The following is a 14,700-nucleotide window of genomic DNA, read 5'->3' on the forward strand; positions in this document are numbered from 1 at the left end:
TCTATCTCTCACACTTTGTGGATTCATCAATGTGTTCATCAGCGTTGTTGGACTCATCAATGTGTTCATCAGCGTTGTTGGATTCATCAATGCGTGATCCACAAACCTTCCTCCAATTTACTGGACTTGTGTTGATGAATGTTAAGACAACCAGGTGCTTGTGAAAGGCATCACAGAAAGTATGTTGCTGAACAGGCAGTGTTTCTCCAGAACAGTGGTACCTCGGTATAAGTCGTTAATTCGTTCCAGAAGGTAGGACTTATACCGAAAATGACGTGAACCAAACGAATTTTTCCCATAATAAACAAAGGGAAAGGAAGTAATCCGTTCCAGAGTATAAGAAATGATATTTTATATGGCATAGTATACATTAATGGGGTTGCATAAAATAATTTAGACACTACTTATTACTAAAATGCATACATAAATTAAAATAAATACATAAATACATTAAAATAAATTGAAATAAAAATACAATTTTACATCACTTTGTCTTGCTGAGAGGAGTTAAAATGACAAAAAACACGTGAAAATTCACAGAGAGTTATAGCAAGGGTTGTGCACTGAACGAGATCTACAGGCAGACTGAGGAGCGGTGCTTTGTTTCAGTCGTGAACGGGGTCTACGTGGGCACGCGGCGACTCATCCCGACCCATACAAGTTCTAGCAAGCGCGTCGTATCCCAAGAATGTTTTCTCTCGTCAAAACACGACGTATACCAAATTCGACGTATTCCAAAGCGGTCTTATACCGAGGTATGACTGTATAGGGGTTTTCTCCAGACTTTAAATGTTCTGTCCAAATAATATTGTCAGCAGTACACTTTTAAAAAGATTCTCGAGAATCCTGTAACAGGCTATCACAGGACAAGTTGTATTATTATTATTAATGGAATTTATCTCACAGGTCTGCTCAGGATATAATTGGGATCTCTGTTTACATTGCAAAATAACTATTTAAAATGTTATTTGTTATATTTTTCAGGATCTGGCTATGAATAGCTTTGAGCAGCTGTGCATTAATTATGCTAACGAGTACCTGCAATACTTCTTCAATCGCATCATCTTCAGACAAGAGCAGGTGCGTGGAGGAGACGTCAAGAGTTCAAGACTGCCCTTCTATCTGCCTGTCTGACTACATCGGTCTCTCTGTCAGTCTGTCATCCGTGTCTCTTTGTGTCACGCACTGGGGGTTACTATATGACTGTGCATTGCTGCTATTGTGGGAAACACTGCTCATGACAAACAGCGCTGCAGCTAATCAGTACCCCTAACCGTAAACCTATCCCCAACCCTCGCTACCCCCCATACAAGGGCTATGTCACTCTCTCTTCTGTGGCCGGTGAGCCCAAATTCAAATCCAGCAACTGTTATTCAGAGCAGCAGTGATCCGCACTACAGCATCAGAAAATACAAATGTTGGTGGGAATAAAATGTGCTGGCAGAGTCATAGAAAGTAAGACTGATAATAGGGTTAGGAGCCTCTGGCTTTGTAGATCTTATTCTTGGTTCTTTCGGTAAACTCACGTAGAAGGGAAATAATGAAATAATAAAAATTGAACAATAAAATTCTCACGACGTTTCTATTGCAACACAAGTAACCATCATCAGGTGTGAAAACCACAGCAATACTTTTTTTTTGCAAACATTTATTGTTCAAAATTTCTTGCTGTGGTTTTCACACCTGATGATGATTGCTTGTGTTGCAATCGAAACGTCGTGAGAATTTTATTGTTACATTGTTATTCTTTTATTATTTTCCTTCTACGTGACTTTACCGAAAGAACCAAGAATATGAATCCCTGCAGTCGTGAAAGCTTTAAATCGAAATTTGGATATCTTGTTTGAAAGGGTATGGAAGACAAGTCAGGGGGCCTCTAGAGATTCAGTTTGACGGAAAGGACTTTGTCCAATCGATGTAGGGGTTGAGTGATGAATTGGAGGTTGGAGGTCCAATAAAAATTATGGCATCAGATGGACAATGGCACAGATTATTTATGGGTGGATCAGAAGATCTCTTGAGAGACACGTGTAGACACAGGAGGACACAGAGACTCACCTAGGATCTGAGTGAGCACAAGACAGCCAGATGGCTCATGGGGCTCATAAGGTTCATGTCAGAGGACTGCTGAGCCCACAGGATCAGGTTTGGCGAGCCTTGCTTTACAGTGCCACCCTACAGAACATCAAGGAGCACCGGCTAGTTCTGGGTTTGAGAAGCCTATTGAGATGATGCCATCTTTTGGAGCTATCCCATGATATAACTCGGTGCTTTGTAGACTAGGAGAGTTATAGATTGCCATTTTTTAAATCATGGTGTATGAGTGTTGATGATTTATAAAATTTAAAAATATAATTTCACTTTTATTTATAGAAGAGCATCACAAGTACTGCAGTGCAGGTGAATCATTTATTTAATAACACTGCCTTATATCTTTATCACAAAAGGGACAGTGTAATGGATAGACCCCTGACTGGATTTTGAACTCTTGACCTTCCAAATACAATTTCGATTTATAGCTTTCGTGACTGCAGGGATTCATCTTCTTGGTTCTTTCGGTAAAGTCACGTAGAATTGAAATAATAAAGTAATACGTTTTATTTGTATTATTTTATTATTTCCATTCTACGTGACTTTACCGAAAGAACCAAGAAGATGACTTCCAAATACAAGTTGATCTCTCTGCCTAAATCGGTCCCCAGCCGGATCTGACACAGTTTCCCTGAAAAGCGTTTCCATGCCATGTGCCGCGCAGGAGGTGTACGATCGGGAGCGCATCAGCTGGAAGCACATCACCTTCAACGACAACCAGGCGTGCCTGGACCTCATCTCCCAGAAGCCGTACGGCATCATGCGCATCCTGGATGACCAGAGCGCGTTCCCGCAGGTCTCCGCCTCACTCGCTGCCGGCGCCTTTTCTCGCTCGCTCGCTCCACTCATTCCTCTCACGCCCCTCTATATTGCATGCTTTGGTTGGAAGATAAAAAAAGTGATTGCATCAATGGCAATGCTGTTTGCAGTACATTGCCTTGTTAGCAGATGAATCTCCTTCATAAAAGTGGGTGACTGTGAACACACTAGCCGCATTATTTTAAGGCAGGGGTGGGGAACCTGTTTTCTGCCAAGGGCCATTTGGATATTTATAAGATCATTCGCGGGCCATACAAAATTATCAACTTAAAAATTAGCCTGTTATATTTGGTCAAACATTTAATTAACTCATCCCTAATGTGATGGCTGGAGATGCTTCTCTTTGGTGAGGCGTGTGATGTTATCTGGTATTGATGATGTTGCTACTCGCAACTGCTTTTCCTGGTTTGCTCCTAGATTTATTGGATTTCGAGTCCCGCCTGCGGTTGCCTTGGCAGGGCCAGACTAAAAGATTTCGCAGGCCTCATACGGCCCGCGGGTCGGACGTTCCCCACCCCTGTTTTAAGGGGTCAGATGCTGCAAGGTAGCCAGGTGACTGAGAGGTCTCCGAGTGCTTTGCTGGTGCTGCTGAGATTCTGGCTTCGAATCCAGGTAGCTGCCAATTATTAAATTGGGGTCTCAAGTGCAGCTTCCCGGCATCAACAATGTGAGTGGAGGGGATCCTTCATCTCCTCTATTGTGATTCTTGTTGGTTGGATCTCTCTGCTTTCTCTTGTCCCTATCCTTTGCTCATTTTCCCTTTCTCATTCTCGTGACAAATCTCATTGTCGTCTCGATTTAAAGCTTTCGTGACTGCAGGGATTCATCTTCTTGGTTCTTTCGGTAAAGTCACGTAGAATGTAAATAATAAAAGAAAATAAAAATATTACATTATTTAATTATGTTTTATTTTTATTATTTTATTATTTCCATTCTATGTGACTTTACCGAAAGAACCAAGAAGACTCATTGTCGTCCTTCTCCTGACACATCTCATTTTCCAGCTGTCTCCTCCTGTTGCACGTTTTACCATTTGCCTTGCCCAGCTTCTGCTGCTCTTTCATCTTCGTGTGCTTCTTCCCCGTTCTTCTCCCCTGACCGCTCCTGCCCTCAATCATCTGACCACTCCTCCTCTTGTCTGGCATCTCGTTTTTACCAGCTGGTGATGGTTTTGCCACCTTGTACTCCCTTTGTATTTCTTAGGCCACGGACCAGACCTTCCTTCAAAAATGTCACTACCACCACGGCAACAACCCTCTCTACTCCAAGCCCAAGATGCCCCTGCCCGAGTTCACAATTAAGCACTACGCCGGCAAGGTCACGTACCAGGTAGCATTCACAAAGGGTTGTCTGGGGAATCGTTGTGGCAATGTCCTTGGCACAATAGTTTTTTTTTGCTACAGAACTGATTGTATGTAAAGCGTGAACTATGCTTGTCAACAAGCGATTTTAACAGATCTACTCGCCGTACGGTCACCCCCATTGTTATTGACTGCACCGCATAGTCTTCGCCATTCATTATTCAGTAACCATAACCTTTATCAGCATCTACAAGCAGAATGAGATAACATGTTTATCTGTCAATCGAAAACTTGGACACAGTTGTAGTGGCATAGTATTGGGAACTGCGTGATGGTAATAAAAACGCTCTTTGTCCAAATAAATATAAACATTGAAATAAAGCATGGTGCTTCTGCACTGATCATCAATCGCATCGAAAATTGTAGGCCATCAAGATGTGTTGCTGATTACATCCATATAATTGCAAATTGAGTTAGTGCCATATTAAAACACATTCATTACCTGGTTTTGAAATGAATTGGGATCCACCAACAGGGATAAGTTCCATTCCATAGCTTGATTAATCAACTGATTTGCATAGGAGGATGCTTCGACTTGACTTTACTAATGCATTAGGCTACTGTCTACCACTAGCTAAGCACCTTATTAAAATACTCGCCTTTTGCCCGTCCAAGGACGGGTTTATTGCAGTAAATCTGAAACTTGCAAGCGAAAATCAGACCGCGACGTGATATTGATTGCATCAATGCGTGTGCAACTTGTAAGGGCGCGCTGACACAGACTTAGTTCATTTTAAGGTTATGATCCCTTGTTCATCATGACGTCCTTTTTACTTTGATGTCTCAACAGCGTGACGGAGATCGCGCGACGTGAGGGTTCTGCCTTTGTAGTGAGGGTTGTAAGTTGACGCTGAGGAGGGGGGAGGAGGCGCCTCGGCCCCCCATGTGAAGTGACGTCAGCCGCTAATTATTATGAATGGAGGGGGGGGGTGTCCATTTGGAGGACGTCACCTGCTCATGAATATTAATGAGGGGGGCTGTTCCGTGTGGAGTGACGTCACGAGCGTTAAGGATAGACATTCCTGGGTGATTATAGTAGGTATTACCCATGGGCTAATGATGATGGTGACATCTGCATAACTCAGTTTTATTTTAAAATGTATTCCATCTTGCTAGGTTCTCTCCTGGATCAGAATTAGAGAGGTGACCAATTAATTATTTAACTCTTTCCAAGACTCTGTAATTGTGTCCTCTCTCATTCTTTATTTCCAGGTGCACAAATTTTTGGATAAAAACTTTGACCAAGTGCGACAGGAGGTGTTGGAGCTGCTTATTCACAGCAAGTGCAAGGTACGATGTGGTGCCTGTGCTTATCGCAGTAAGTGTCAGTTTAACACGTAGGCTTTCGCGACCAATATCATCCATGATAGAGGTTTTTGGATTAGATCGCGTGAATATATAAATGTGCCGTTAAAACCCGCCACCACCCGACACAGCCAACGAGTAAGGTTTGTCACGTAAACAGAACGTGGCCAATTCGTCACTAGTACAGCACACCGGTGTGTTGGAGAGCCAAGCCACAACACACTGGTTTGCTGTACTAGTGACGAATTAGAATGGCCTCCTACTCCAAGCCATTCCACATAGTGTCAAAGCGCCCATAAACATGGTACAAGTGCCATGGTAATGTCACTGACAGTGATAAATGATGATTGCTGTTTCATATACTTGTACATGCATACGAGTGTTGTGGTACAATTAGCATCTGCTGCACGTCTCTCGCATGCTCTGCTGTGTACCTTGGCCTGTGCCCCGAACAGCTCATGTCCGATCAGTTGTACATGCATACGAGTGTTGTGGTACAATTAGCATCTGCTGCACGTTCTCACATGCTCTGCTGTGTACCTTGACCTGTGTCCTGAACAGCTCATGTCCGATCAGTTGTACATGCATACGAGTGTTGTGGTACAATTAGCATCTGCTGCACGTCTCTCACATGCTCTGCTGTGTACTTTGGCCTGTGCCCTGAACAGCTGATGTCCGATCAGTTCCGGCAGCACCAGTCAGTGGCACAGGGCCGCATGGGCAAGAACTGCAGCCTGGGCCGCAGATACCAGGCCCCAACGGTGGCCGCCAAGTTCCAGCAGTCGCTCATGGAGCTCATAGAGAAGATGGAAAAGTACGACCCTCAATCAATGCTGACCCCTGACACCACCGCAGACTAGTATTGCCACCTGCTTTGGTATTCACAGGATTATCCTCTATTTGAGGTAGTCGTTCCAGGAAATATGTCTTCGTAGGACGTAAAAAATGCCAGTTTTTATGAGTTGCATATTAAAGGACATCTCACAGCAATACATTTACATGTATTTCTCCCCTCTTTCGCGATTGTGAGATATTTTTCTTCCCATTATTTATGCTTTTTAAAATATTAGAGGTGGCAACCCTATTACCTTTTTTTCGATTTAAAGCTTTCGTGACTGCAGTGATTCATCTTCTTGGTTCTTTCGGTAAAGTCACATAGAAGGGAAGTAATAAAATAATAAAAATAAAACATAATAAAATAATTCTCACGACGTTTCGGCCACAACACAAGCCATCCTCAGGTGAAGACCAGGTCTGTCGGGGAGACTTCATTCAGACACTGTCTAGTTGGCTGTTTCGGGTGGTGGTGGGTTTAACGACACATTTATATATTTATGCGATCTAACAAAAAAAAAAATATTATGTACCCTATGACTAATACCCATGACCGTTTTTATCATTGGGCAGTACTTACGGTGTATGTCAACATTTGTGTTATTTTCAACATTTCAATTAAATAAATTTTTGTTAATATCAACATTTTCTGTATGGTTACAAGGTTTGTTGTACTGTATTGTTAATTTCAGTTTAATGTTCTAATACTAATTAGTTGCAGAATGTGCAAGTTCAGCTGTCGTAAGACACGGTGCCGTAACATATCCACAGTTTGTATTTGTACCTTATATATTAGTTTACACCTAAGTGGACTCTACAGGCCTTTTGAAGTTAGTTTTGTAAAAGCAGGTCATGGCTTATACTTACTAAAAAAACACAAACAGGTTAATTATACGGAATTGACAAAATAAAAAATAATTGTGTTTTTTGCCCACAGGTGCAACCCATTTTTTGTGCGTTGTATAAAGCCAAACCATAGAAAGGTAAGATACCACTTGAGATCTCTTGTTAGTGGTGAGACTTGAACCGTGAATTTTGGTGGTGCTCCCATTATGAACTGCATGGGCCACCCACTCCTTGATAAGAGGAGCGGTGGCACAGTGGTTCACACACTCTGCTATGAGCTTGGCAACAATTCTATTGCCAACCATGGCTAGCATCAGTGGCAAGTGGAAATTGAACCAGTTCAGGATCCCCCACCATTCCACCAGCTGGTATGGACTAGCATGGTGAATTATAATAAAACAACCCTAATGACTGAAACCTTCATCGCATATCCTTTATCCAGCAGTGTATTGTTAATGGGCTGTGAAATAAAAAGTAATTCATGAATTACCACATAACATCACTTTTTTTTCCACCACATATTTGAACCTTACATATCAACCTTTCATAACCCGCAATTCTCCTCCAAACGAATGTTCATCTCTTTTCCCTGTCCTTACAACCACACCTCTTCTTAATACCAGTCAACTCCATCTCTTTCTAGATTTGAAGTGTTCGTGACTGCAAGGATCCATACTCTTTGGTTCTTTCGGTAAAGTCGAGTAGGTGAAAATTATTTAGTTGTTTTCACTTTTTTATTATTTTTTATTTTCACCTATGTGACTTTACCGAAAGAACTCCATCTCTCTTTGTCACACTCGCCTTTCTCCTCTGGTTGCCCGCCTTCCTCCCCCCACCCCCCGCATTCACCCTTGGGTGATCCACCTCTCTTCCTGCATGCCTCTCCACTGCCCAGGAGCCCGGTCTGTTTGACGCCGAGGTGGTCGGGGCTCAGCTGCTGTACCTGGGCATCCTGGAGACCATTCGCATCCGCAAGGAGGGTTACCCGGTCAGGGTGGCGTTCCACACCTTCACCGCCCGGTGCCTTCTCTTGCCCACACACTCGACAACCGCTCCACAGATCACTTGTTGGTCCTTTCAAATGTCTTGCCAGCTGTGTTGTACTCAACAATTTTCGGTGGAAAGTTAAAATTCTTGTTTTTTTGTAGAGACTTGATTAACACTCGACAACCGCTCCACAGATCACTTTTCGGTCCTTTCAAATGTCTTGCCAGCTGTGTTGTACTCAACAATTTTCGGTGGAAAGTTTAAATTCCTGTTTTTTTGTAGAGACCTGATTAACCGGTGCAGTTGACCAAATATTGATGAAGCCCCTACCTACAATCATATCCAATATTGCCGCACCCTCCCGACCTTTCTCTCTCCACTGCAGTCACACTCTTCCCAATGGGACATCACAACTTCTTCTCTGGTGCCCACATTGCCTAAACTCTTGGCTGCCTCTACAGATAATTTCCTCCCCGTGTTCAAGTCGAGACTTAAGCATGTCTTTATTTCCTTCACGTATGACTGGTTTTATATCTCGATTTAAAGCTTTTCTGACTGCAGGGATTCATCTTCTTGGTTCTTTCGGTAAAGTCACGTAGAAGGGAAATAATAAAATAATAAAAATAAAACATAATAAAATACAATTCTCACGACGTTTCGGCCACAACGCAAGCAGCCGTCCTCAGGTGAAGAACAGGTCTGTCGGAAAGACAGCGTCTTCACCTGAGGACGGCTGCTTGCGTTGTGGCCGAAACGTCGTGAGAATTGTATTTTATTATGTTTAATTTTATTATTTTATTATTTCCCTTCTACGTGACTTTACCGAAAGAACCAAGAAGATGGTTTTATATCTATCCTCTGTTTTGTTGTCATGGTTACTGCATTGTAGTTTTGTTTTTTTCTTCTGCCCTCCCTCCTGTCAATACCTTTGCAAAGTTTTGAGAATCTATTGTGTTTCTATTCTAAATAAACCTTAAAGGTGTTATCGTGTAACTGGAACTGTGAAAAATGCCCATGCACAGTAGGTGACTGGATGCAGAGATAACTGACAATGTTGTGAAACTGTTACCGACCATCGAATGCTTAGCACCTCTGATTAGCACGATTTGGTACGTACTGTATGGTGCGAACGAATTTCAGCATACGTACATCTCCCTACTCTAACCACCTGATTTGCATACTCCTTGATTCCCCTATAAACACGTCATTAAATCTTCCCAATTTTATATGTACTCTATATCAATTTTGTTGACGTTTCATTCACCAAAATAGTTAATTTTCTTGCTAGGGTCTCTCCCCAATTTGTGTAATTAATCAAGAGCTGACTACTTAAGTAAACATTAACGACTACTTAAGTAAACGTTAACACAATTGAAATCCCACTTGTTATTAGCATGAATACATAAAGCAAAGCAGCGACATTTTCTGGATATCACAATACAATAAAAATGACATTAACGTAACTCCATCCTGTATTTACATGTAAAAAAAATGTTTAGTCCTTTCAAGACACATTGTCAAGCAGAATTTGTTTCAGCGAGCAAACTTTAGCTCGGTTTTAACGTACTGGGTCGCATCAGCAGGCTTCTTAAACAAATGCTGCTGTGATACCATACGTTATTACCAAGAGCATTCGATATAAACGATGGGACTCTGTGCATGTTTCAGCCTGTGAGGCAAGTAGGCTAAGCATTAGACTGTTCAGACGCTTTAACCTGAATGCCACCCCAGCACTTGATGCAGTAATTTTAGCTGTGACGGTCCCACCTGATGACGGAGACTTGTGTTGCCTCCGAAACGTGATTTATTATTTTATTTTATTTCCATTATTACTTTTATTAACTTTTATTTTTAGTTTTTTACCTACGTGACTTTACCGAAAAAACCTAAGAGTATGCCACCCCAGCAGCAATAACCATGCCCAGTGTGCTCCTCTGACAGGGCTCTCACCGTGGTGTGTGCGCGCGCTTGGCGTTGGGCAGGTACAAGATGCTGGTGGGCAGGAAGGAGGCTGTCGTGTCCGGCCGGGAGGGCTGTGTCACCATCCTCAGCAAAATCAGCATCAAGAAGCACATGGATGAGCCCTACCAAATAGGCATCAACCGGGTGCGTGGAGAAGAACGCATCTCTTGTACCTCATTGCGTGAAAGGGAAACCACCGTGGCCACTCGTTTAATTCTCACATCTGTCCATCAATTTTGCATAGATGCTTAACAAAAGTGTCTCTTGAAATGTGGACATGAAATATCCTTTGGCATGGTTCACAATAACTGGTCATTGTGTCCTATGCCATGGCCTACATGGGCCACATTGAACATTGCTCATATTTTTTAGTTCAGAAGTATATATTTTTTGTTGTGAATGGGAGATGCAACCCAAAAACAATTCGATAATATTTGATTTTGTTACGAAATAAACATTGATCCGTTAGTGTTAAACGTTGTGGGTTTATGTTCGGGCTGTTAGTTAGTTTTGAAACTGTGGCTGCGTGTTTGAGTATGTGGGTTGTGTTGAGGAAGAGAGTGATTGAAGAGGCTTTGGCTTATTGTTGAGGCTGCACAGATGCCTCACTGTGGAATTGTATGGTGCAGTAATAGTATGTATAGAGTTGGGGGGTGTGTGTTCTTCTTAGTTCCTGCTTTAGATGAGTTTTGTCTACAGGAGTTTTTGGAACAACACTTTGTTAATGTAAAGCATTTATGACAGTCGTACCCCAGTGGGCACAATGAGGACTCCCCAGAACATAATGCTTTCTCATACGAACTTCTTATGAACAAAGCGTGAAAACTCATGTCAGATAGCCTGGGACAGATATCCTGTGTACCTATGTACATGGGAACAGCTGGTGTAATGGTCAGCTCGCTGGACTTGCAATCCAGAGGCCACCGCTTCAATCTCCCAGCACAGCAGTGGAAACAATGGACAATACCTTAAATCCCCCATATCTGTACACTTATCAGAATACAGTAATTGGGTGCACCACAGTCGATCGGAGGGCCGTGTGTGGTGCGGTAAAATGTGGGTACTCCCTCCCCATTTCCATGACATCTAAACCGAATGGAAGAGTAGTTCACGAGGGACTCTCTCGAGCTCCCTGAAGCGGAGGCCCTTCCATCAGTAGTCACGCGAGGAAGAAATTTCCGGGCTGCACCGTTTCCTTTCATTTTCTGAGTGCCGGGCTTGCACTGCGTGCGCGTGTGCACGTGTGCGCGTGTGCGTGTGGGTGCAAGCAGGTCTTCCTCAAAGAGAAGCTGCACCAGGCACTGGAGAGCAGGCGCGAACGCGTGCTGCACTGGGCGGCGGTCACCATGCAGCGCTACGTGCGTGGCTTTGTGGCGCGCAGGCGTTACCACCGCATGAGGTCCAAGGTGATCCTCCTGCAGGCGCACATCCGTGGCTACCAGGCCAGGTGAGGTGCAGCAAACGTCGCAGCTATTGTTTCAATCCGGACTAAGGTGCATTGTCTTCCTGAAATTTTAAGAAAAGTTGGTGGTGGGTTTTATAATCTGTGGGGTGTGTGTGCGCGTGCCCTAATTTGTTTAATTTAATTGAGAATATAGCAGTATCTTTCTACATGGCAGTATCTTTCTCACCATTTCTCTCTGGTTATTGTTATTCTTCTCCCGTCCGAACAGAAACCCACTTAAGTGTTGAGACAGTTCTGAGGGTTACATTTGTGTATGTATGCACGGTATCCCCTGCGGTCAATAAGCCATTTTCCCTTGCTGCCAGGTACCGCTACAAGATGATCCGCGAAGGCTTCATCCGCCTACGAGCCACGGTTCTCATGTTCCTCTGCCGGAGACGTTACCTGAAGGTCAGGAAGCAATCGTGTGAATGTGCGCACACACTGCACGGTGAGAGCACTCCGCTGCTGGGTTCTCTGTGGATTAACCTCCACCACGTTGTGCGATCCGAGTTGTGTGCCTTTCAGCATAACCCAGTAAAAAATTAAACACTTTCCTGCGTGCAACTGCTGCTCCGAACTCCAAACCATGTACCACGTAACTTCGCACTGCCCCCAATATAATAATGAAGGCAGCATATCTGAAATTTACCACCTCTCTGACTAAGCAATTGAATGACTATATCGCTTAGGTGTGAATCTCTAATAGTTGATCTTCATTGGTTCTACGAATAAGACGCATGACAGAGTATAATGCCACACAAAATGGCCGTGCGAAAATGCAAAGGTATCTTTTGGGGATGTGTGGTGATGACAAGGGAAGCACCGTATATTAATAACATTTATAGCCCTTTGAGATGAGTGTCTTTTGAGTCAGGACTATTGTTTGTCATGTTGACAGCTGGATTTTAGCAACACAATGACAAATATAATCTTCAGATTACACAATGTGACCGGCAAGCATTGTAGAATTAACCAGGCAGAGCAGGTTGTGATGGATGAGATATGATGTGAGAGGACGTGTTACTGAGACAGCCATTGAAGTGGCATCTGAGGTCAGAGACCAGGCCAAAGCCCTGAAGCTGTGCAAAGGGCATCGACTGTGCACCAGTTAAGGAATTTAGAAGAAGGAAAGAAGCAGAGGCCAGGTATGGTGGTATTGGCATCGACCGCGATGACCTCTAGAATATTGTGTCAAGTTACCTAACTTAAGAATAGCATCTCCTTGCCAGAACAATGCATTTTTTAATGAATACAAAGATCCCCGACATAGCCTCATAGGTTTTGGGAACAATTGTTGTTCGCGAGCACCTGTCAAGGCCCAAACGCACACAAAGGAGGTTAACTTATAACCATGCTGGCCTCCTAATCTCCACAGGGGTTTGGTTTACATACTACACTCTGTATTTACTTTAGGCTAAGAGTAGCCCAGGCTCGCTTCCGACTTCTCACATGCGCCCACCTACCCCAGAGCCTTCCAGAGGCATCGCTCAAACAGACCTGTCATTAATAAATGTATGCGCTATGAAGAAGGGCTGTGGCATGAAACATCGCCAACCATATTACTTATTTATTTTAATGACACAATGATATTATATGTATTTTTACTTCTTTCGCACCGTACGTAGGCAACCGTAATGTGTTTTTTCATGTATTATTTGTACTTGTGCACAACTACCAGTAATAACGGTGATACCAATGCAATATTGGACATAATAGTGTAATGTGTGAATCTATCATTTTAGTCACCTATTGGTGGTGGGCAACAGTGAATATTTCATGTACTGTAGTTGCTTTATTTAGCACTGACAATGCATAATGCTTGAGGAATCCACACACAAGACCCTGACAATGACTGTGATGTCATGGCATAACATTGCTGGCAGATGGGTTTCCATTCATGTGAAATTTAATTTGGACAGCCGTGTATAGTGCGGTAAACACACAATGTAATTCTCATCGATTTAAATAATCTTGACTGCACAACGGTGAAATACTATATTTACACCTTAACTAAAAACGGAACATTTTGTAAGCATGATTAACAATCTAGCAAGTAACGTCTGTTTTTGACCTTTAAACACGTTGACTTTCTCAGTTAATATATTCTACCAGAAGTTTTTTGGTCCTCACATCCTAATGTTACTCAGCTAAGTATACTTAAAGACACACAGCAGGGTCTTAATCAAGCCGTCTCCTTATGCATTTTTAATGGAGATCCGATAACTTACAACAGTATTGGGTGGCGGTCGCACCATCCCAAAGGGTCATCGCATGACATCTCAGGCTATCCGCAGCATTGGAGTCCGACTCTCATTGAATTTTACATTCGCTCATAATTTGCATGAATTGTAATTCTATTCAATTCGTACGTGCATCATGCGAAGCAAGCATGGTCAGTCTAAGTATCGATGTAATCGATTAACTAACGATCATTACACACCTACTATTTACCCAGTGGTTCACGACGCGAAAAAAAATATTTTCGATAAGATTAATTATAAATTCCTGCTTGAACACATTCCTCTTGTTTGGATAGTCATATTACCCATGTCTAAAGGCCCAACACGTCAAGCAGCCAGCAACCAACAGCACAGTTAGAGTTGTAAGAGCTAAGAGTACGCACGTTTATTGCATTGAGCAAGGTTATAATTGGAGGAAGTGTGTGTGTGTGTTGATGCTACTCACTTCTGTAACATACTTAAATCGTGTCTAAATATAAATAATTAAATTATCAAAATGAAAGTTAACACATTCCTGCAGAGGGAGCTGGTAGGAATCTTTGGTTGCTCGGTCAATGGCCAGAATCAACAGCGGCGTGGTGTATTCCGCAAATATGCTCGACTGTGAGGGCGGGCACAAGCCGGTGTGAGTAGGTTAAACGTTGAGTTTTATAAGGGCACCACGGGGTGACCAGCCCCTCCCCACCCAGCCCCACCCTCCCCACCCAGCCCCTCCCCACCCTCCCCACCCATCCCTTCCCCACCCAGCCCCTCCCCACCCAGCCCCTCCCTGCACGACGGGCACAATAATCCCCTGTGGGCTGGTGTA

General features: G+C 43.2%; 1 protein-coding gene across 1 annotated transcript in view; it reads left to right on the plus strand.

Moving 5' to 3' along the window:
- Nucleotides 1-14,700, plus strand: part of MYO15A (myosin XVA) — a 137,297-nt gene that overhangs the window by 53,366 nt on the left and 69,231 nt on the right. The window contains exons 15-24 of the mRNA XM_061569710.1: nucleotides 985-1,080; nucleotides 2,756-2,887; nucleotides 4,114-4,239; nucleotides 5,484-5,561; nucleotides 6,245-6,390; nucleotides 7,348-7,393; nucleotides 8,152-8,276; nucleotides 10,226-10,349; nucleotides 11,477-11,652; nucleotides 11,976-12,060. Of these exons, the coding sequence (XP_061425694.1) occupies nucleotides 985-1,080; nucleotides 2,756-2,887; nucleotides 4,114-4,239; nucleotides 5,484-5,561; nucleotides 6,245-6,390; nucleotides 7,348-7,393; nucleotides 8,152-8,276; nucleotides 10,226-10,349; nucleotides 11,477-11,652; nucleotides 11,976-12,060 (1,134 nt within the window). The remainder of the gene's footprint in view (nucleotides 1-984; nucleotides 1,081-2,755; nucleotides 2,888-4,113; nucleotides 4,240-5,483; nucleotides 5,562-6,244; nucleotides 6,391-7,347; nucleotides 7,394-8,151; nucleotides 8,277-10,225; nucleotides 10,350-11,476; nucleotides 11,653-11,975; nucleotides 12,061-14,700) is intronic.

This window comes from Lethenteron reissneri, chromosome 44 (assembly GCF_015708825.2).
Source record: "Lethenteron reissneri isolate LAM-NWPU_2019-01 chromosome 44, ASM1570882v1, whole genome shotgun sequence".
Lineage (NCBI taxonomy): Eukaryota > Metazoa > Chordata > Hyperoartia > Petromyzontiformes > Petromyzontidae > Lethenteron > Lethenteron reissneri.